At 39.9% G+C, this 25,169-nt stretch overlaps 1 protein-coding gene across 3 annotated transcripts in view; it reads left to right on the top strand.

The window, feature by feature from the left end:
* Positions 1 to 25,169, top strand: part of ldb2a (LIM domain binding 2a) — a 112,725-nt gene that overhangs the window by 2,909 nt on the left and 84,647 nt on the right. For all 3 annotated transcript variants that reach the window (XM_065958780.1, XM_065958778.1, XM_065958779.1), the window contains exon 2: positions 21,918 to 22,020. In XM_065958780.1, the coding sequence (XP_065814852.1) occupies positions 21,918 to 22,020 (103 nt within the window). The remainder of the gene's footprint in view (positions 1 to 21,917; positions 22,021 to 25,169) is intronic.

The raw sequence follows: 25,169 nt of genomic DNA, 5'->3' as shown, positions 1-25,169 counted from the left end.
TGCACATACACACAGAGACACACATACACACACGCAGAGATAGCAGGACCTGTGCATGAGTAGTTGTTCAAATAGCACATGCAGTTGATAATATTTTATGATGTGAGCCCACAAACATGTTTAAACCATTACCTGCATCTCCTCTGACTAAATTATATAATTGCATAATAATAATATAATAATAGTAATAGTAATTCGTTTTTTTCCCTCCTTCATCTTCATCCTTGTCTCTCTCTCTTTCTTCACTGGCAGCAGTGTACAATACATTCTCTCTTTAACGATGTGGTTATTGTTTGAGTGAAATATGCAGGTGCTGTATATAATGAGGGAGGAGGAGTGTCTCGATGCTGCAAAATAAAGGCAATTTGTTTGCATCCAGATGTGGCGCACAGCCCGGCTCAGGCGCTTTAACCAAATTATATCATAATTATCCTCATGAATGCAAAACTGAAGCCATCAATTAGCACAAATGTGAAAAATATTTGTGTGAAATATTGAAAAAGGATTGTGATGGGAATCTTTCTTTACTGAGATAAATTCATCATGAGCGTGCTTCATGAGACAAACTTAGCGGAGCTGTTCACTTCCTGTATACATCGAGGTGAGCCGCTGCTGGTCCCTTTAATGATGATGCCAGCCTGGAGCGTTATTCTGCTGCTCTTTTTTTTATCACCGAGCTGCTGCCGCTCAGTCCGTCTCCACACTTTCAAATTAAGCACACATTCTTTAAAAAATGAGTGTCAGTGATGAGCGCTGGGTCAGGCTCATGTTGTTGTTACAAAACAGGAAGTTTTGGGATGTTGTCTTGCAGCACACACACAAAAAAAATCTGGATTCCATTAGATGAAAATAGCTGAATTGTCCTGCTGGATAGTTTCTTGAATATTTCATCAAGGTTTTTGCTGCGAGCAGCTGTTGCAGATCCATATCCGTCTGTGTTTGAGAGAAACTGCTGGCAGTGAGCTGATGCTGCATGGAAGTCTGTTTGACTCACTCACTTTTCTTAACATATATATCACAATGTTTACCTTTGTTTTGAATTGTTGGTGACATTAGCTCTACGTCCTCTTTGTTTGGGATCCCACTCCTGTGCATCTTGGTTTCATAGATTTGATAAAAGTACAAATATAAAGCATGGGTATGTCTCAAATGTATCCAAGCTTTTCATGAACCAATCATTTCTAATCATAGTGAAAATAATGCAGTCATGTTTCCTACACCTTTGTTTACCCGAAGGCCCAACGAGGGACAAGAACTCTCTGTGCAGAACATCAGTTTCATGCTCTGTATTCAAACTATGTTCAATGGCATCGTTCCTATTAAATAAAGAAACAATAAAAACAAGTAATAACACAAATATATGCACTTGTGTGTTTGGACAGTTCGACTCTTGACTCTCGTCATAAAACTGAAGTTAAAGAAGTAAAAATAAATCCAGCTGGGACTGGGGAGGATGGTTTTGATTTGAAAATACAGCCTGACTGAAGTTCAGTTAAGTTCAGTTTATTGCCATTTGTAGCATAAAAACCACATTGGAAAACGTGTGCAAGAGGTAGACAGTACAATTGGACAAAGACACAGGACATTAAAGGCTTTATATGCGATTTTTTTGATCCAGCAAATGTCGCCCTTGAGCACCAGCATGAAACCAAAACGACTTGCGCTGCATTGTTATGTTAGCATGCTAATGCTAGTGATCTTTATTATGCTGGTATCTTCACACTGCATGTAAATTTACCTGAAATGAGCGTGATCTAGAAACACAGTTAAGCAGTGAGTACAGTATGTTATTCTTCTTTTCTCTAGTCCCTCAATTAAACAACTTTTATACATGAGGGGAGGAGTCAGCCGGCCGTCCCGGCGATGTAAACAAACTGAAGATAGGACTCTGAAAGCTCTGAAAACATCACAGACAGTGGGACTCGGGTGTTACACCCATTGTAGACAGTCATGACTCACAGAGTTATTTTCAGAGGATAGACTTGATTTCTATTATATTTAAGTGTGAAAAATCGCCTTTAAGTTTAAAAAACAGGAAATATAAACATAAGTAAAAAGGGATTGGTATTTTATTAGACAATACTGAAGCTGATTACAACATCTTTTTGAAATGGAAAATAAAGATGTTTTTAAGCTGATAAGGTGATGGTTTTTGCGATGACATGGCTATGAAAAGGTTTCAAACAAATTGAAAAAATAATAAGAGTATTCCACATGTTATTGTCAGCCATCTCTAGCACAGAACATCTTCTGCTCAGCTGTGACCCTTTTGCAACATGTCCATCAGACAAGGCTTATTTTTTCAGTTATAAAACAACATGAAAATGTTCATTTTATTATCTACGAACATCACCTCCGATACAGATTAATGATCATATCAGCTAAACGATGTATCAGTCAGGCTCTTAATTAAGCAACACCAACAACAGTGAAGCAAATGGAAACATGTAGTTTGAATTCTCATCCTGTTAATAAAGCAGGTCATGAACTAAAAAGGTGATGAAACAACGTCAGAGTGTGATCATGATGAAACTGTTTAAAGAGAGCTCAGGAGTCTCCAGGTCCAGCAGGGTTAAGTGTGAGCAGCTTCTGTTGTTTGTCCTTCAAGATTCAGAAACAGATAACGTGTAATACAGAGTTTTCTTCTGCAGGATTTTGGTGTGAGGAGACACTTTGAAAGCAGTTTTTTTGTTTGAGTGGGTTTGTTGCTTTGTGTTGTTGATCCAGTCAAAACGATTTCAAGCTTGCAAATAGCGGCCTTGTCAGAATTATCACCCGCGTAAAGACGCTTAATACGCTGAAAGGACAGCCATTGTTAAGGGTAAGAATAGCTGCGAGCGTACTCAACACGGGGCTCGTTGGCGGGCCGTCATATTAAAAATGACTCACTCGGATTCTGCATGCTCGTCGTTCTGAGCAGTTTTCCTGACTAAGCCTCGCCCGTGACACCACCTTTTTTGAAAAAGTGTGGAAGGAGCCGACTGAAGTCACTCCTCTGTTAGAAGTCCTCCCATTTGTCTTATTCATGAGTGTGCTTTTGAATTTGCTTGGCTGGTGGTGCGGCTGCCGCTCGCACTGGCAGGCGCAGGACTCAAGGACTCCGGGAGGCTTCACCCCGCGAGGAAGCTGGAGTCTGTTAGAGTTTTAAGTGACACATACAGCAAAAGCTTTATGCACTTAATCCTCCGGGGGGGGAGTGAAAGAAGTTGTTCGATATAGACCGAGACGTGTTCATCTGACTTCATTTCTGCCGTTTGTGTTGTTGTTGCATGCATGCGCTTGAACTTTTTAGTGGACGGTGTTTGCAGCTATCTACGATCTGCTGAATCATTTTTAAAAAGCCAAAGAAATTCACCTCACCACACTTAGATAATCCTGTCCCATTAAGGGCAGTTTAGAGTCAATTTTGGTGATGTTCAGTGCATTAGAGTGAGTCCTGTTCTGCAGCTCTGATGTCTGTAATGTGTTTCCTATTGCCTGCCTTTGCTCTGCTTTAAGGTGTGCAGAGCAATAGTATACTACAGCCCGACCGATTTATCGACTGGCCGATAACATCACCGATATTAGCACATCATGTTACGACCAGTATCGGCTAATTTTATCTCCAATATGTACCGATATAACAAAGATTATTATTTATTATATATAGTGTTTATTCAGAATTGATCATGTTTAAGTAATTAGTCTTTTTTTTTGCCAATAAAGGTTTTTGTTCAACTGTAAAAAAAAAATATATATATATGATAAATCTTTCACAAATTTGTGATAACAGCATTTGAGGGATAAATGTAAGAAATGTGTGATCATAACTATATCAATACATCTCTAAAGATTGAAGATAGATCTAAGAAAGATGTCAGCTGATATATCGGTTTCATAATTATTCCTCTCCCTCATATCGGTATCGGCCCTAAAACTTCCATATCGGTCGTTAACAATGATTCCATATTTGATCTACAGAAGCCCTAAGAGGACATACTTCTATACATTTTATTACTCTCTGTTTTTCCTGGGATGTCGTGTAACTTTTTGTCGTTTCCTTGAGATCTTGACTTCACATAGTTATCTAGAATAACATTGCTGAATTTCCTGTGATATCGAGTTAATTTCCCGTGCGTCCTGAGAAATGAACTCATTATCACAGATAAAAAAAGTGTTGTTATCCTGAGATAACGACGTGAATAAGTAGAGATAGCGGAAAAAACGACAACCGGAAATTACTCGTTATCACAGGACAATGGAGTAAAACTAAGTGTTTGGATGTTTGTCAACTTAGGGTCTGAAATAATTCTCTGTACTTTCTCTTTTAAAGTCTTTATATGTGATTTTTCACACTTAAATGTAATATAAATTAAGTATGTCCTCTGAAAATAACTCTGTGAGTCATGACTGTCTACAATGGGTGTAACACCCGAGTCCCACTGTCTGTGATGTTTTCAGAGTTTTCAGAGTCCTATCTTCACTTTGTTTACATCGCCAGGACGGCCGGCTGACTCCTCCCCTCGTGTATAAAAGTTGTTTAATTGAGGGACTAGAGAAAAGAAGAATAACATACTGTACTCACTGCTTAACTGTGTTTCTAGATCACGCTCATTTCAGGTAAATTTACATGCAGTGTGAAGATACCAGCATAATAAAGATCGCTAGCATTAGCATGCTAACACAACAATGCAGCGCGAGTTGTTTTGGTTTAATGCTGGTGCTCAAGGGCGACATCTGCTGGATCAAAAAATATATATAAAGCCTTTAAAGATAAAAGTTGGTAAATAAGTCAAAAAAAAAAAAAAACGACAAAAAACACACATTTTCTTTTTCTTTACATCATTTTTTATCGTCACGATTTCCTTCAGCCAAAGTCGATTCCTCTGAGTCATCTACCTGTTATCAATTAGTAGTAGAGTAGATTTGAAAAAAGGAAACACTCAAAAGTTGCAGAATTTTCTAAACAGCTGATGAATAGTTTTTCTTCCATCTCCTAATCACCTCATGATCCTCGTGCTCCAGTTTAATAATATTAATGATTACATATAAAATATAAAAAACCTGACAGCTGCAGCCTTTGAGACAGAAATACTGATGATGAACAAAGCAGATCGTTTTATTTTTAGGTGACCTCTTACCTTAAAACACTGCTGAAGGACAGTTTTCTGTTCCCTTTCTGTAACCGCTGCGTCACCTTGCACGCCCCTCCGTGCAAACATGCGAGTAAAAACCCCAAAACGACACATCGAGTGCGGGGGGAGCTTGTCTGGGATCAGCACTCACCTTTTTGCACCCCGTAACTGTGCTGCAGCTTAAACAGTCGTGCTCCTGCGATGACACGGGGGTCTGCTTCTATCCCAACCTTATTACCTGCTCCATTCATACTTATTACCTGGCTGCCTGTGTTTCTGCGGCGCGCTGACTGCTATCCCATTACCTTCATTTTACACAGCGTGAACCCGCGGTGACCTGGCAATCTAAACAGGCTTTGATGTGGATTTCATGCCCTGCATACGCTGCCTCCACATTGTTTCTGTGCTGTCGCTCGGGGGGGCAGGGGGGGGGGGGGGCATCTTGGCCTCGTCGTACGGAGGCGGCTGCAATGATTTGTGGGGAAATTTGACACTTACGCATATGCAAATGAGGCAGCGGATTAACATTCAGAGGAGGAGCTTGGTCGACCTCAAGCCGATGTAAGGGCCATTAGCATAGGAGACATTAATATTCAGAGGAAGGGAGCGGGGCGGAAGAGGATAACAGTGTAAGTAAAAGTACAACATTGAGGGTGAAACAGAAGGAAAACAAAAGCATTTTAATGGAGGAGACATAATAACACCCACAGGGCTGCGTTCAGGAACCTCTGTTGCTGCTGCTGCCGGGTCTAATGGTCACACTCTTCCTCTGTGGACAGACATGCAATCAGTACCCGTGATTGGCAGGACCATTCATTGGATTCTTGTGTCTATTGCACATAGTTAAGTCTCATTCTCATTATTCAAATGGGCCCGCAGACAGGGCAGACCTGACGCATCGGGCAACTGGAAGAACTGGAGTGTTCATTACGGTGAAATCCCTTGTTCCTGTCAGGGGCAAAAAGTGGATCTGTTCCCATCAGCGCGACGTGTCAGATTGACATGAATAGGCTTATGATGTGGAGGTCAAGTTGGCTCTGAGCTGCGAGGTTCACACAGAGGGATTAAAGATGAGACACCCAGGAACTCACACACGCAGATTTCCTTCAGTGATAGTCTGCATGTAAGAGGGAAGTTGTTACTTCACAAGCTGCAGGGGAAAAAAAAAAATAACGATTTTTAATTATTGTAGGAAGCTTGTGAAGATGATTTCCTTCCATCACGTTTGGATATGAACGGTCAGGAAACGTTGTGAGACACACAGTTGTTTCGTTTTCTCTCATTTGAAACCAAGAAAATCAGAAGTCTGTCACTGTAGAGGTTTTAACGAGCAATCCCCACCCACCCACCCTGAAATCTGGTTCAACAATTACTCACCTAAATTGCTCTTGATTAATTGATGACTCATTCTTTTTAACAAGTTAGTATTTTTCAAACCATTCCTACTGTTTAAAACAACAAAACACAACATCTTTTTTGTTTGTATGTAGAAATTGGATCCATTTGATCGTCTTAAGTCTCAAAGGAGCAACGCTAAACACACACGGGCACGTCTGTTGTTCCTTTTAATGGGACCTGCTTCCATTGGGAGAGACGATTGTGTTACCGTGAAAGGAAATTCAAAACATCATCAGACTCAGCAACAGTATCAATCAATGATTTAAACACGTTTTATGATTATTACATTAAGACAAAGAGTTTGTCTAACACATTAAAACATCTGACGGATAACGGTGCAGATATAAGAGGTCAGAAAATGGATTTAAATTAATGTTGACATTAATGTCCTTAATGTTGATGATGTAATCCTTTATGAGTGAGGACTTTTACCAAAGAAAGCATCTGTTTTGGTAGTTTTTAAATATTTGTTACTATTTCAATCAATAACTACAATTTACTATCAAAGTGCCAAGTGTTTCCCTTTCCCAGTTTATGTTTTGTCCTAAGTTTTTTCTTTTTCTTAAATTAAACCCGCAGAAGAGAGCAAAACCAGTCAGATAAAACTCTAACTGGGGTGGGAAACATGAATGAGCAGAGTGCAGATTATAATCTAATCGCAGCAGTGCAGGATTTGTGCAAAACTTCAGAAATTAAAAGTATAATAAGAATAATAACTTGAGGATCATTTCACTGCTTTTTAAAAACTACAGATTACAAGTCAAGTCTTAAAACGGACATTTTTTTGACATTTCTTTGCGGTGCATACTTAAATGGAACTGGCTGATAGTAATTACCAGTGAGGTGTTGAACATCACAGTGCTCTTATCTGAACCATTACTGTCTGTCTTTATCTACAATCAGGGAAAACAGGACCACTGGAGGCATCACTGAAAACACTGTGAGAGTTTGAGTCACTTTTATAACAATGAACAGCTGCAATAAAAAAGCTTTCAAATCATTTTTAAAAACATTTACAAGTATTTTTCAGAATTTAATAAATCTGTGTGTCAGGAGGCGGCTGTCGCTCAGTTTGTGGAGTTGGTTGCCTCTCAACCGGAGAGGTCGAGGGTTCGATCCCCAGCTCCTGCAGCTAGTGTTGTTATCAAGACCAGACTAATCAAGACCAAGACATATACGAGGCCAGCGAGCTCCAAGACCAAGACCAAGACCAAGACCAAGACCAAGACCAAGACCATAGATATAAATTAAAATCATCATCTTGTGAATCATCAAGTTATTTGTTCTTTTAAAAAGAGGCATTTTCCTTCTTTGCACAGTAATGACGTGGAAAAATAGCCTGTTAGTGGTGGTCTTGAATGGTCTTGATTTAAAACCCGGGGTCCGCTCAGTCTGAGACCGAGACAAGACCGAGTAAAAATGTTTTCGATTCCGAGACGAGACCTTCAAAAAGGGAAGTCCGATTTCGAGTGATATTCAACACTACCTGCAGACACATGTCCGATGTCTCCTTGGGAAAGACACCTAACCCCAAGTTGCTCCCACTGCTTCGTCAGCGGCATATGAATGTGTATGAATGGGATTAGTTACTTCTGGTGGACTCTTTACTCAGCAGCCTCTACCATCAGTGTGTGACTGTGTAGGTGTGACCTGCGGTGTAAAAGCGCTTTGAGGAGTCAGAAGACTAGAAAAGCACGATACAAGCTCAAGTTAATTTATCATTTGTAGTTAAAATACCATCAGAGACCATAAATTAGTTAAGAAATATGAGTATTGATTAGATGTGTTTTCATCAACATCAATTATTCTCCAAAAAATCAAACAAACGAAGTCAGAGCAGAAGAAGTCCTGGATAAGTCTGCAGCATCTATTATCTGTTTGAATGACTAAACAGCATTGTTCTTTTATTTCTCTTTCTGGATGATGTGTCGTTGTTGTGATTCACAGTCTTATTGACAATAACCAGACATCTGCTTTTGTGGACCTTGTAAAATGTCGCTCGCAGCTCCTGCATTAAAAAAAAACAAAAACATTTTACTTTTTTTTTTTTCCATAATGCTGCCAGTCAGTGAAAGGACTGAATCACATTAGCTTCTGCTTCTGTCAGTTAACTCGCCGCCTGCATCCTCCCTCGCCAAATTAAAGAATAATACCGCTAAAAGGTGAGCAGGCGGGCTGATAGTTGTGAAAAGAAGTGCAGCCTTTTTTTTTTTTTTTTTCAAAGACTGCGGTCTTTTCTGTTAACTTAGCTGAATGGATGTTGCCTGTTTATCATTTTACTCCTCTGCTCTCTAATGTGAAATCTTTGAATGGAGACGGGGAAAAAAAATCACATTTTAATGCACTTCTTCTATTTAATTAATGCATTAACTCTTAAATGAACCTGGAATAACTTAACAAAGCATTATTCAGAGTGGTTGGTAACAGTTATCAAGATCGGCTCAGGCAGACAACAGCGGTAGATATTCAGAAAGCGTCATTGTTTGCAAAAAAAGGGAAACAAATATCTTAAGACATGTTCAGATATTTTTCTAAACTGTGCTCGGGTGTCACATTTCAGGTTAATATCAAGCGACAACTCTGGTGTTGAAAAATGAAGCCAATGCGGAAGTGCAAAAAAAGCTGCAGTATGTCAAGTGTCCACTAGGGCTGGCTCCAAAAGCGGCAGAAGTCACATACACACCCATTCAAAAAAGCTGTTTTTACATTATAAATAAACATGTTTACAGCCTGGTACAAAAAACAAAATAGGGCTAGTTATTGTCATTATGTGATTTTTTTTATAACCCATCTATTTTGATTTAACAAGCGAGAGGCGTTATGCGTAGTTAGTCGTGTAGCTGACATGATTGACAGGTGGGCGCGATGGGACTGTTTGTCAGGAGGCTTAAAACCCACATCAGCTCCAGAATTTGCATTTTTGCAGATTTTTTATTATTAAAGATTCAGTTTCTTTATGATTTTTAACACAAATGCAAATACAATTATCTATCAAATAAATGTACCACACCTCTAAGTGGAGACCTAAATAAATGCATAAATATCCCTCTATGTGTTTGTTTCATACAACACGTGTTCAAACAGCGGTCTCATTTCACCGTGTTGTTAGTGTAATGTCACACTGTACATGAGATGCACTCAGAGGATGTTCCCAGAAGAAGAAGAAGAAAAAAAAAAAAAAAAAGGGCCTCCAGTCAAACAATGAGCGTCAGTCACATGCAGCAGGATGCCGGGACAATAGACCCACCTTTTTCCTGGCCCTTTCCCGTGGTTCCTTCCAGGCTGCCTCTGTCGCTCAGATAACAGAGGAGACAGACGGGCCTGTAGTTACGTCTAATGTCCTGTTGTTCTCTCTCCTCCATGTGGTCAGATAGCCCGTCCTGCAGGCGGGGAGGTCACAGGCTCGAGCGAGCCCGCTGAGAACCCTGCTTGAGGATTGTGTGCTCTTTTTAAAAGTAGACATGTGTCCTCAGATGTACAAACACAAAGCATGAAACAACATTTTAAATCAGATTCTTAAACTGAACTTCAGCTCTCTGGAACTCGCTCGAATATTGTTTTTTTTAATCATTTTGATGACGCATTTTAAAGCATTGATTCTCGGTAATGACAGCTTCATTTTTGTGCAATTATCAACTCTTACTCAAGGATGAACTGACTGAAGTCTGAGCTTTTATACATTTATTAGACGGGACAGCTTGAGAGAGACAAGAAATGTGGGTGACAGGGAGTAGGGAATGACAAGCACCAAAAAACAACAACACCAGGAGTTAAACCCACGACCAGTATTTGATGCTCAAAGGTCAAGGGTCACTGTGACTTCTGCTCTGACCCATTCTTATGACCCCTAACTGTCATCTTAACACTTCTGTAAAAGTGTTTCTCTAAATAACACGCTGGATTTAAACATGCCATTTAAGTGGTGGCTTATAATTTGCCGAAATTACTCCAAAACCTTTACAGTTTATTGTAACCCAGCCTCCTTCGGGGGGGGGGGGGGTAGTTTATAGTAATAGTGCAGGCTGAAGACTGACAATGGGTTCTTATAGGTCATGGATTCATTGAATAATGGCGGCTGTAATTACAATGTACAATTTTTCTTTATTATGAGTGAACAGATATGAATGTAAACACAGAATATTGACTTGTTGGCAAATACTTTGAATCAGGCTGTGATTCTTATTTATCTTTTTAGATTTAGATTTTTGGGCCTTTATTCGCTCGCTCTCGACTCTATTGTATAGGGATCATATTTTAGGGGATAGCCTAATATTAGAAGATAATAAGACAAAGATATAAGACCTAATTTGTGTATCTGTTGCCTTATGTTTTTAAAAGTTTGTTTTTTATTTTATTTTCTTAACTAGCTTTTTCAAAATAAAATGTGTGTTTTTGGCAAATCAAATCAAATCTGAATTTCAGAACAAAAGTGAACTCTGTGCAGAGACATGTTAAGATCAGACTAATGATCAACAGGTCAGGATGTGTTTGATGAAGTCCGGTATCGATCGAGCGTCTTTGAAACAGGAAGTGTGCCGCGTGTTGATTGGTCGTCGCTCTCATTAGCCCAGCGGTGAGAAAACAAGTGTGTCTGCCTCCTCACCTTCCTTTGGATTTTAATTTCTCATGGGCGGTGTTAATGAATCCTCTTGCCTCTCTTTGTCGTTCAAACATTTTCTGCTTCTTTTGTCATTTTCTGCATTATTATTGATGTTTTCTGTCACTTAATATGTCGCCCTAATGCTCTGTGCCTGCTGCTGGTATTGATTATTATTTTTGTTTGCTTGTCTAACGGAGGAGGAGGGATCCTTTTAAAGCTGCTCGGGTGTTTATTGAACCTCGTAAAAACATTTCACTTTTGTATTCAATGTATGCGTAAAGCGGGAGTTTGTGTTTGCTGTTAGATTTCAGATTTGGCCTTTAGGACAGCTGAAGAGAGACAGGAAGTGTTGGGAGGAGAGAGAGGGGGGGATGGCAGAGGTCAGATTTGAATGAGGACTTTAGCCTCCGTACATACACATAACCAACATAACCACTAGACCACTGGTGCCCCATGATTATTGCTTTTATTAGCCATTTAAAACGTTTCACAGTCAACAGTTATATCCTTCCCTGGCCTGTCTTTTCTGGACAACAAATATATCAGAATTATAATTTTTTATTCAAACAGAAAAACCTGCAATCCTGTAATCCAGGTTTTCTGAAACTTGAGATCCCTCAAGGAGGTCACAACATAAATCTAAAGGGTCAGCAGATAATAACAAGTTTGGAAAGAAGATCATTGTGAAGTGTTTGTGTATTTTTTTTTGTAAAATATCACATAGTCCGGCCTATAAAGTTAAAAATGATACAATCTAATAACATGAAATTACACCCATCTGAAAGCATGTTGTTGCTTGCTTGAAGTCGTCATACTTCAAATCAAAACTGTGTGATTCACTTCAGGTGCTATACAAAGTTTGTTCGAGTGTATGTATTAACAAATCATTGATTGATTCAGTTTTTAAATTCCAACTGAACACGTGTGTGTCTTAGAAATCAAGCCGTTGTGTTCCGGCATGCATCCCTCACATCGAGAAGTATTATGTATTAGAAAGCGACGTCAGCAGGTCGATAACATGCTCTCTGCAGTCATGCAACCTTTTAGCCGATAGCCCATGTTAGTGCAGCTCCTCGTCATGCATGTTTTTAACCTCGGCCTGAAATCTGTACTGGAACACAAACATTGATATCTGGCATTTGTAACTTATGACACTTAAAATAAAGAAAGATAATTGTTAATAAATAAGATCTGAAATGAAACCGATTCCATTTTCTAAAGAGAAAGTTCATTCCTGGCGATCGTGCATTCTGCTGTTCAAGGGACAATGACTCTTTTCCCCTCGCTGCATTCATTTGCTCCTCATTTGCAAAATGCTTGTGCTGGTGGCTGTGAGGTGGCCAAACACAGCAACATGTTAACTTTGTGTTATACAAAAAACACACTTACGAACTGCACTGATGCAAACATTAGTGTGCAGCGAGTCGGAGGTGATTAAAGTGGTGTTGTTCATCTAGTCTAAAGGAGCGGCTCCCGTACTCTGTCATGCTAAAGAACCGTTTATAGAAGCAGCACCTGAGTGGCTGAGTTTGTTCCAGGGGCCACCACGTAGCAGGAGGTTATTTTGCAAAACAAATCATACTGCAGTCGTCGCTACACTTTTCAGCTCCCCCAAAATAAGGGTGCCATAGACTGGGGACCCCCACTGTGCCTGGAGGTGGTCGAGGCGTCTTAAATAGTGCACAGCCACGCCCATGCACTATATATAAAATAACAACACAAACAAATATAGCAGCCTAAAAACCATATATTTGATCTTTATAGAGGAATTTTATTGTTAGAAAGCAGAGAAGCAGAATAAAAGTGATCTTTGTATTTGACTTCAGCACAGAGTGGACAAACATAACTTAAAGAAGTTCTTAAAAGCTGACTGCTCGTACTCTAGCTGCACCCCGCATGAGAAGAACAGCGCCCCCCATCGATCCTCATGTCACTCAGGTGTGTTCACCTTTATGTGTAAAGAGCAATAATTATCATTTTCCCTTTTTCAAGTGTCTTTTAAAGGCTTTATATGTGATTTGTTGATTCAGCAGATGTCGCCCTTGAGCACCAGCATGAAACCAAAACGACTCGCGCTGCATTGTTGTGTTAGCATGCTAATGCTAGTGATCTTTATTCTGCTGGTATCTTCACACTGCATGTAAATTTACCTGAAATGAGCGTGATCTAGAAACACAGTTAAGCAGTGAGTACAGTATGTTATTCTTCTTTTCTCTAGTCCCTCAATTAAACAACTTTTATACACGAGGGGAGGAGTCAGCCGGCCGTCCCGGCGATGTAAACAAACTGAAGATAGGACTCTGAAAACTCTGAAAACATCACAGACAGTGGGACTCGGGTGTTACACCCATTGTAGACAGTCATGACTCACAGAGTTATTTTCAGAGGATATACTTGATTTATATTATATTTAAGTGTGAAAAATCACATATTAAGCCATATTAAGTAACTGTTTTGACTATAGTGACTATTATTAACCAGCATATGTCAACAAAGAGTTTTAAAAATGTCTGTAAAGCACAAGAGCCCAGGTTGACATCATCAAAATCTTTTTTTTTTCTGGGTCGAACGAAGCGTTCAAGCCAGAAGGAATAAGTAATTCATAGTGAAAACAGCAGCGAAAGGAGAAAATTCTTTAGCGCTTGTTCAGTAACTACAGTGATCAATTATCAGAATCATTAGTCATCTATAGGTTACATAAATTGTATTATTCTTTGTTGTAATAAAATCAACATGTACTTTAGAATGTGAATATAAAGAGAAGATTTCAGACATAAAATACGCTGCTGGATGAAAGTGTGTCCTCCACTCGAGGAGATGCCTAAAAAAAAATCGAAATAATGTGAGTGGAAAAAAAAACAGTTTTATTAGACCTCTTATTAAAACGTCTAATCATTCAAGGACCCTCATGATACCATCAAACAAAAGCTCCCCCCGCTGAGGATCCTTGGAAACATCCAGAGATGTCTCAGCTTCTGTTTAGTTTGTTATGTTCTTCAATAACCTGGGGCTGTTTGATTCTTCCTCAACGCTGAAACTTCTCTGGCCCAACAGGCTGCCGGGCCGCCGCGCTATTCAGGAGCTGAATGGGGTTTTTTTAGACATTGATAACGCTCCAAGGTCGGGCCCCAGACACGCCTACACTCAGGGAGGCTTTTTCTTTTTTTGCCACAAGCGAAAATACAGAAAAAAAAATCACAGAAGCTCGCTGGGAAAATGGCTCATGCTAAACATAGAAAATATTGGTGTTTTATATACAGTTTGAAAGAAAAGAGTCTCCTCATATGTGGCTGTGTGGCTGCAGATAAAGCCTTCTGCACTTTACATACAGCCTACACACACATGAATGAATATATTTTGTTTTTGTTGCAGTTGAAAGGGGATGTGTCTTTTTCATACAGAAAACCTCATTTTGTGTTCGTCTTGTTTCCACATCGTGCCATCTGCCTCTCCTGTGTGGACGTTTCTTTACACGCGTGGACTTAACCCTCAGCTCTGTTGCTATTTACTGAGGATCCTCCCTCAGCCGTGCCTTCAATCCTCTGGCTTTCCTTTTTAAATCCCCGGGGCCGGGTGCACGTTGCTGGTGATTTGTGGTTGGCTAGTAGGCCATTGACACATTGCTAAATCCCCCCCCCCGCCCGCCCGCCCCCTCCCCAGATGGAGTGCGATCCGTTTGAATCAATAGAGCCTTATCGGGCTGACGGCCGTCACGGCTGTGGACCCCGTGTCGCTTCACCTCGGGTCCCTCTCGAGTCGGGCCTGATTTGTAGCGTTTGACAACAAACATTGTCACGCCACGTGGTTCGTCAGAGAGTACCGCGGGCGTAAATGAAGGCGGGATGACGTGTGTCAAAAGAGCAGCTGCTGAGAGGACAGGAGACGGACAGGAGAGAGGGGATGGAGAGAAACAAAAAGCCTGAGAGGATGATTGGATATCAACGAGATGCAGGCTTTCTTTTTCTTTAATATGTGTCATTTGGGGCGCTGGTGGTGCAGTGGTTAGTGCGCCCGCCCCATGTACGGAGGCTGTGGTCCTCCAAGCGGCCTGGGTTCGAATCCGGCCTGAGGCTCCTTTCCTGCATGTCATTCCCCACTCTCTCTCTCTCCCTGATTCCCAACTCTATCCACTGTCCTATCTCTCCAATAAAGGCAGAAAAAGCCCAAAAATAAATCTTAAAAATATATATATATATGTGTCATTTATATTTTTATAACCTGGTAACAAAGAAAGAGTAAAAGCAAAGCTTCTCACATTTTCTGTAGTCGTCAAAATTCAAACATCCTCAGCCCCCCCATGAGCCTCAAGTGCGGCTTGGTTTGCCTTCAGCCAGAGGACTCGTATGGCTTTCGTCCACTGGCCAGGCTTTAGCCGTTCTCTGGCCCCACGGCTGGCTCTCATCCAAACTTCTCCTCTGTCTTTAGATCCGGGGCCAAAACTTGCCGGTCCACAGCTCAGCCAGCCACGCTTTAACAACTTGGCGAGACACTGGCCAAGAGCTTCCCCCCCCCCCCAAAAAAAAGCTCAATTTCCAAGGATTAATGGTTTCTGATTCTAAAGAGACTGTTCGCAGCGTGTAATGGAAAAGGGGTTTTTGAGCAATATTTATCCTTATTAGCCAGCGCCACTTTAATGGATATTTAATTCACAAACTAAATGATTTGGAGAAGAGCACCAAATCTGCCAAGTGTCATTTTTTATTTTATTGTGGCGGGGGGCTGAAGCTGTATTGCTCATGTTGAAATGAAATGTGCTCGTTATTTTTTTCATATTCCTGCGCTGTCCGGGCGGAAGCTTTCCAACACAGAAAGAAAACTAAATGGTGTCAACAATGGTTAGAGCCCGCTGACACCACTGTCGACTCCGCTCTTTGTAAAATACATGCTCGGTTTTTTTGGGTGGTGGTTGTAGACTCGAGCCAAATATCAGGAGGCAAAATGAACTTTTTTGTTTTAACAAATCATATAATTTTTTTTGAAGGGAACAGAGAGGAACCATGTGAAAATGATTTTGAAACAGAGACATTGGGAACCAGCATTGAATTTGCTGATACTCAGTATGGATTAAAACGAGGTGGAGGTTAACTAACCCTCCTCTCCTATGAAAGTGAGTAAAAGGGGATTTTGAGGAGGAGGATTCTGTAAAACAGAGAAGTGGAGGCTTAACTAAAACACTTTTCATTAAAACAGTAAGAGGCAGCTTAATGAGTAGCAGTCTGTCAAACACAGAGATGGGAGCCCTCAGGATGACAGCACTTGAAAAATGCATCTCCAACTCTAAATCCAGGCAGTTTATGTCAAATTGGGGGATCACACTCTTTTTTTTTCATGAAATCCTCTAACCTGCTTGAGCAGACGGGGGAGTTCAGCAGAGTCGATGAGGTGAAACAGGGTTTTGTGCTGGGATACAAAGCAGAGATATACGAGGGTGCCTCACATCCTCATTTTAAATGTCTGCACCCTGATTGAATGGATTTAAAAATTTAAAAAAATAGTTCAACAATATTTCCTTTTAGAAGCCTATAGGGAAATTTTAAAGCTGCATGAGACTTTAATACACACTATGTAGACCCCAAAATATAGACCCTTAATTTACAAGATTAATCTTGTAAATGTATGACTTTATTCTCGTAAATTTACTAGTTTCATCTTGAGATTTTCATTTTTTTTTGCTTTTTGGTGGCCCTTATTCTCCGTCATAAGAAATACTACACAATAAACAAATATATATTTGAATTAAGATTAAGAGCTGCTACTGTTGTATCTGTTAAAGTGTCTATGTTCACCTTTCTTTTGTTAGCAGTAGTGTAAATATCACTTAATTTGAGATCAATATGTTTTACATTGGCTCAGTGTCAAATAATTCATGAATGTCTTAACAGATTTTTTAAATACTCTGACATTTACGCTACACATTGTAGAGATTGTGGTCGCATATTGTGAAATATTTTGATGCTGTTCATGAAGCTCTGTTCATCATTGAAGCTTTTGTTAACCACCAACCAGTTAAAGAGTTACACCATTATTCAGCCAGGGGTGCTACAACATAGATGAGTCACACACAGTTGTTCTCTGTGAGGTTTTTTTGGTGTGTTTCTATTTGAACTGAGGGTCTAAAGATAGAGGGTGCGTGCTGTGCTGATTATTAAGCCCCTCGAGGGGAATTGTAAGTTGTTTTTTTCTATATAAATAAAATTGACTCGACTTGATTGAGAGACGGGCTGAAGCGGTGTTCGGTCGGTCTCTTGAGAGGATTTGTTGACAGTCTGAAAAAAAAAAATAGGACAATGTCAGCTTTATCCTTTAATGCTAAATACAGATGCTGTTTGTCATTTTGATGTCTGCGCTTTGTTTCTCTCATGTTGTTAAAACTACATCGAGGAGGAATAACGGAACAGAACAAGTCCACCTTCAAAGTCAAACTCAGATCCATCCCAGAGAGATGTTGTGTTTGAAGAAAGATTCTTGTCCCTTTCTTTGCTTGACCGTTAATCCAGGAGTTCCTGCCCCCCTCATGGTCCCGGACTATAAATTGAAGTCAATCTGAACGCTGAGTGACACCAGAGTCCGTCTATTTCTGTCTGTTTTTGTCCTCGTGTGTCACTCTTCTCAGTCTGTCTCTGTGAAATAGATGTATTCATATCAAACAGACCCCACACACATGCTGGCTTTTCACACCTGCTGATTTTCACAATATGACAGTCAGTCAACACACACACTGACACACACACAGTTTATTCCCAGTGGACATCTGGTCAATGCCACATGCATTTACAAATCCATTTGTTGAACACTGCGGCTGGCTGATGTACTTTTGAACTGTTCTGTCATTCAAACAATTACACTGATTGACCTAATGGGAGTGGAATAATTACTGGTCAATGTTTTCATGCTGCACACACAACGTTTGGACACATCTGAATTCAGTAAAAACTTGTCATATTGAAACGTTTGGCGCAGTGTTACTGTGCTGAATTCATTTTAGAGAATTATTGTCTAGGTGATTATGATGGACAAATATTTCAAACATTTAAAATGACATCACTAATGTGACACTGCTGCTGCTGTCACACACAAACAAAGCTTCTTGTGAATGTGAGGAGTTTGAACTTTTCATTTTCAGACTTTTGTACTTAATTATTAATTATTGAAACAATCGTTAAGTTTCAGGATGTTTTGCATGGTGGTTTTATCTTATAGGGCTTTCACACTTGCAGAAAACTTTATGATATATGCTGGAGGAGCTGCATGTGTGAACAGAAACAAGCAATATTTTTAACTCAGACTTTACCCGGAGTTTCTCCTGCCAGACTCCTGTTTTTTCCATGATGCGAAAATGCAGCAGAATATTCTCCGGAGAATTCACCTCGAGCCAATAGGAAAGGGGAGAGACGTTTGTATGTAACTGCTGCACGATGCATAGAGTGTATGAACGAGAGACAGCTACAATCTCTATGCATGTAATTAAACAGCTGCATTATGTTTTCTGTTCTTCAGTATGTTCTTCTTCACTCTTTTGTTGGCCTTGTAATTCTGTTGAATTACACTTGCATTGATTTAAAGGCAAATATTTTCATCATAGCGTCACATAGCAGACTGTGTTGCTTCGCCTAGCTTCTTCTGCGACTTTTTTTTTTCATGCCACATCTTACCTCAGAAGACCCCCTCGCCCCCCTCCTGTCTGACAGGGATAGTCTCCAGCTCTGAGGAGCATAATGTGAACAGCCAGGTCTGGAGAATCTCCAGAGTTGAAATTATCTAGATATTTTCAGGAGTGCAGATGTGAAAAAGGCTTTACAGAAATCTTTGTTATTAATTAAAAATGTAAACATTTATTTAAAAACTTTTCTCTTAGAGTAATTCAGGACTGTTTCAACCTCGGCCATATTTACAGATTTTCAAAGTCCGAATCACTAATACAGTGCAAAAAGTATTTGGAATTGATCCAGTCGATCTCTTCCGCTGACAGTATGAAACGAGCCAAGTCAACGTCAGTCCAACACAAGTGCTTGCTTTTTTTTGTGTTGCCGATGACAGGCTAAGATTGTTTTTCTAAGAGTGTCTGACAAGCGTCGATGTACTCCCTGCTCTCAAACACAACAAACTTTCACTTCAAACCCTGACTCACGTTTCCCGTATTGTCCAACAACTCGCCTCTTGTGAGATTACAGAGCAAGACTTCTGCTTCTTATTAAACATGAGGATCCTACTTCTTACAAAACGGTCTATCTCTGAAGGGTTCCTTTCCGCACTAACACTTTACAATAACATGCAGCAGGGGATCCACTGCGCCAAATCCAAAAAGCTCTTTACCTTTTAGTCCCCAAATATAAAAAAAAAAATAGGCCCCTGTTTCTGATAACAAATACATTAAAAGAAGCTGATCTTTCCCCAAGGGGCATATCCTAATCTTCAAAATGCATCATACATGTGAAGATTCCTTGTCCCACAATGCAGCTGATTTGTTTTCCAGCTGATTGACCATCCCACTAACTCATGATCATGTATTGATTGACTGACTGGATGAATGAAGGTCCAGGTTTGTGTGTCTTTGTACGAGACTCGCTGCGTTTGAGACACGTTGACCCGCGTGGCGCTCTGGTCGCTGCTTATTGAGCTTGACACGGTGCTGTGGTGACAACGCTAATTGTCAACATCTGGGAAGGGCTTTCCATCTCCTCATCCCTGCTCCGGATGAAATACAGTGATCTGTCATAACGTGTCACAGGAAATTAGCATCAGTCAAACGTCAGTGTGGTGGTGGGGTGAGGACAAGGGGGCAGTGAGGGGACGTCCTGCAAACATAATCTGGAGAGTTCTGGAGGAGGAGGGGAAAGGGTGAGGGACTGTTAGAGGAGTCAGAGTCACAGATGTTTTAGCTCAGAGTAATTCTACCTTCTTAACACTAACACTATAACTACATTATTACCATCCCTACCTCTTCTAGTCGACTTCTAAAGTGTAACAACCTCCTCCTCCTCTCGTTCTTTAACTCTCTCTTCTTCTAGCACTACAAGAAATATCATCGGAATCACAACTTCTAGTACCACTACTGCTATTGACCATCCCTATTACGTCTTCTGAAGCAACTCGTACTGTCATAACTACATCATCAATTTCTACTTGCACTGTAACTTAACAACTTCAACCTGCTGGTTTTGCAACCTTTTTATGATTGATTTATTAGTATTGCTTGAATTGACACAACGAGCCCTACAACAGGTACGATAACTGTCAGCATTAATATTTTTTATTTTTTTAGCATGCAGCAAAGAGCAGAGGTCGGATTCAAACCCTCGGCTGTTGTAAAGTTGACTATACGCCCGCTAGGCTGTGCAGCATCCCCAGTATTATTGGTTTTAGTGTTCAAACTAGTCTTAGTCTGCTTCTACTGAAAATATTCTGAAAATAATGTCGCTTTTCTTCCAACACAGAATCAGTAACGTTCAAGTTTTCTCCACATTTTAGATTTATAACTTGCATTAACTTGAAAAAAGTAAAGTAACTAAAAACATACTGTATGTATTGAACACCATTACTACTAGAGGTGGGAAATCGATTTTTGTAAAAATTGAGATTTCTTATCTCCTGAGATTTTAAATAGATTCTTTTTTTTTGGCTAATCAGGCACTCCACATACAAGGCACAAGTGCTAATGCTAGCCAAATGGAGCAACAAGAAATTCAACTAGTCTCACAGGTGACTGAAGTAGATCCTGAAGTATGTACTCATTCAAAAATAGACTTTGAATCCATGGATCAATGAATCCAGAATCGTTTTGAATCGAAAACAGAATCCTGAATTGAATCGTGACCCCAAGAATCGAAATCAAATCGAATCATGAGAAACCCAAAGATTCCCAGCCCTAATTACTACCACTATTAAAGTTATGAAATGAAATGAAACTAATAATGGTGGTTAACTTTTAAAGCTACATATTAAATGTTTCCTCACCTTGCTGTAAAAAGTCAAAGCAGCAGCAGTGAATTATTAAGGTGTTGGACCTCGGCTTGTAATTCAGACTTGAAGGAGCCTGAGGCAGGGCTCTCCTGAAGTCCAGGCTTAAGAGAAGTAAAGGCTCTACCAGACTCGGGCTTTACATCGACCTGCATTGGGGGCTTAGACGAGCAGCTGGAGGATTGAGATCACTGTTTGAAACCAGATTTATGGACTCATGTTTGTATGCTTTTTTTTTATTTCTTTCTGTCGCCGATAGCCTTTTTGCTCTCCTTTCTCATTGTGCTCTCTTTTCAGGGTCATAACTTGTTTTACAACTCTCCTGTTTGACCGTCTGATGGTTTTGATTGTTGAAGGCCTCTCTGAACTGAATGTGATTGAGGCGATTTAAATAAAGCTCATAAAACTCATTTTAATGAAAAGGCACAAACAAAACCAATCGACAATAAAGGGAATACTTGCCCTGCACTGCTGACTTCATAAATATATAAAATAAAATAAAAACATGTTTCTGTTTTCATCTTGTCTCAACGAGAAGCCTGCATGGTCACAATATCTGTGTCTTATCAGAATGAATCAATATTGAATTTATGTAAACAAATGCAACAGCACAAGAGTACAAACCTGGGTGAAGGAAATTCACCGGCTTATTAAATGATAGAAGAAAAGGGAGAAAAATGAAATAACCTGTGCTGCTTTTAAAGGACTGCTCTGACATGTTTTTACATCCTGCTCATTCATTTGTGTTTAAAGATTAACATAAACATTAGCTCATTTTGCTAGCGGATAAATATTGATTATAAATACTGAGGATTCTGTGTAATTTATTTTATTTCTTCCTTTTACAGGAAAGTGACAGTTTGTGGTGGGATGCTTTTGCTACAGAGTTTTTTGAGGAGGACGCCACCCTCACGCTCTCCTTCTGCCTGGAAGATGGACCAAAGAGATACAGTAAGAGCCCTGCTGCACCAATTATGAACTATTAGCTTTCACAAATCACAATGTTACTTTTGAAAAAGTCAAATACCGTTAGTTGATTTGAAATCTCTGATTTATTAGGAAAGTGTACTATACACTGACAGAATATCTTTTCAGTTGATTTTGTCTAAAAAATGAAAACACCTCCTTACTATCTGGTGGTTTATATATTTTCTATATTTCTGTCTACTCTACCGCTGGTTTTCCTCTTACCTTATCCATGCCGTGCTTCAGTTTCACACACGTCATACATTCTGATTTATTTTTTGCATTACAGTTTAAAGGCTTTATATGCGATTTTTTGATCCAGCAGATGTCGCCCTTGAGCACCAGCATGAAACCAAAACAACTCACGCTGCATTGTTGTGTTAGCATGCTAATGCTAGCGATCTTTATTATGCTGGTATCTTCACACTGCATGTAAATTTAGCTGAAATGAGCGTGATCTAGAAACACAGTTAAGCAGTGAGTACAGTATGTTATTCTTCTTTTCTCTAGTCCCTCAATTAAACAACTTTTATACGTGAGGGGAGGAGTCAGCCGGCCGTCCGGGCGATGTAAACAAACTGAAGATAGGACTCTGAAAACTCTGAAAACATCACAGACAGTGGGACTCGGGTGTTACACCCATTGTAGACAGTCATGACTCACAGAGTTATTTTCAGAGGATATACTTGATTTATATTATATTTAAGTGTGAAAAATCACATATAAAGCCTTTAACCTGCAGCCTAGCATCACCTTTCAGCCCCTTCTAGTGCATTGTTTTCATTTTACGCAGCCGTCGTCACAGAGCAAGCTAAAAAAAAAAATGGGGGTTTCACACTAGGGACCCGGGCCTGGATCTTGTTGCCCTCGACCCCAAAGTTCTGTTCATTTGATCAGTGTGAACACACGCATACCGTACTCGTGCCATATTTGGGTAATGTTCAAGTCCGCTTGAAGAGATGGTCTCAGGCATGATTCATGTGTACTCGAGTACGGTCCCCAGGATATAGGAACGCAATGCTCAAACAAGGAAGTGGAACGCTATATGACCTCATTCTAAACGGCTCCTGGCGCTTCAAAAGACTGAAGTATCCGTGCAGCACGGGCATGTTTTCATCCTCTGAGAAGACGTAGGAAGAGGGTCGTTGTTTGCAACTCAGAAATAACAAAAACATCCACAGCTAGAAGGATGGACTCAGTCTGTGAGTGGTTGCCATGGTTGCATCTTCCGCTTTCTGCTTCATGGTGGATTTGCAAACCAACTATGTGTATACTGCCACCGCTATTTTTGAAATGTGTTCACACCCAAGTGTACTCGCTTACAGAATAATGTTACTAATGTGAGCGCAGACCAGCCCAAATAATTTCCCATTTCTCCTTTATTGAAAAGGTTCCTATGTCTGCGACCTTGTGGTATTATGTCAAGTCTGTCAGTACTTTAGATCTCTGATGTCTAGATATAAAGTTTCATGTCTGCAAGGCATCTAAACGTCCCCAAAGTAACAATGCTGAGAGATTTTAGAGAAAGCATCCCCATTATTAAATACCTCAATCTGTGGTTCTAAACCATTCATTGGACGGTGTTTGTGATTTTGTTGGATAAGAGAAAAGATTTGGTTTGCTTCGTCCTGCTTTGTCTACTTCCATTTACGATATTGATTCCCCAAAATACATTTTAACACCTCGGAGGAAAAGATTTGTTAACCTGAAAGGAAGAGAAGAAGAAAAAACCATGAGCCAAACATTTCTGGGTCGTACTCAAGGGCTTCTCCTTCTGTGAGAAAATTGGTATCTTCCAACAATAGTGCCCTCTCTTTACAAGATTACTGAACAATAGTGCGACGCCTCACATAAAGACTGTTAAGGTCGTTCTGGAGATTTCATCACAGTGCTTCTTTTGTGGGCTGAGCTTTTTCAAATAAACATGTAAATGTTAACCGCAGGCTCAGAAAAAAAATAAAATACTGTGAATATCTGTATTGAGACACTTGACAAAACGTTTTTCCTTTTGTACAAAACCATAATGGTGGTGTTTTCTTGGGTTGTCATCTTTAGCTCCTTTTCCCCCATGAACAGTGTGAGGAACCTGATAGATGTTGGCGCTGTCAAAGCTTTCCTCTCAATAGAGATGAGGTGTTGGACGAGTTGTGTTCGGAGCCCATGTTTCCACACGAGAAAGTTGTGTTCATTGTTCATTTTCAAGGCTTTTTAGTTTGAGGTGCTTGAGGCTCTGACGGACAAAAAAGTTCAACTTGTTGAATCATGAGGAAGAAAAAAGAAGAAGAGTGAATGTGTTCCCATTCAAATTTGGCTGATGGTAAAGGTCAAGTGTGTAGTTATTCAAGAGATCAGAAAATGCAATACAAACAGTGGAGCAGATTTCAGCTTTTTAAAAAAGAACACAGGACTTTGTTAGCTGTTTGAATGAGTCAGCCTTCAAATTCTGGCTAATATTAAATTCAATTAGCGACTATAACTGCAACTAGAGGTGATGGAAGCTACATTTTTCAACAACAGATAGAGCCAGGTCGTAGCGGTTTCCAGTCTTTACCCTAAGCTATCTGCTAGAGCTGGGTATTGTCCACAACCTCACAATTTCGATTCTTTTGATAATTGTGATTCTTTTGGTCATGATTCGATTCGATATTGATCAATATGCTTCAATATCCATTTAATATTACACATAGATGAGAGAAATACCCAGATAACTACTCACAGTACCTTCTTATATTTGTTAAATAATTATGTGTTTGTATTTTTTTTAAAACAAACTGACTCTCAAATGTATTTCATCGTTGCATTATTCTTTAAAAAACAAAGAATTAAAGTACAGTATGATCTAAAGTCCAAAAATTCTGCATGAACTTAATTCACAGCACCCACAGTGCCCCAGTGGAGAGGTGTGTCATTACAACGAAAACAAAAAATCTATCGCAGGATTTCTCTGAATCGATATTGAATTGGGAAAATAATAATTGCAATGCATTGAATCGATTTTTTTTTTAACCAGCCCTACTATCGGCGTTGTTCTCCAGTCTTAATGCACAGCATCCGTAACTTCAGGTCCACTTTTGCTTGAATTTAAATATCCATGTAGGACGATCTCTTATATTCACAGGCTTTTGTGCGGTGTC

Source organism: Labrus bergylta, chromosome 9 (genome assembly GCF_963930695.1).
Source record: "Labrus bergylta chromosome 9, fLabBer1.1, whole genome shotgun sequence".
NCBI lineage: Eukaryota > Metazoa > Chordata > Actinopteri > Labriformes > Labridae > Labrus > Labrus bergylta.
The sequence above is the reverse complement of the archived record's forward strand: the minus strand, read 5'-3'. Positions and strand labels throughout refer to the sequence as shown.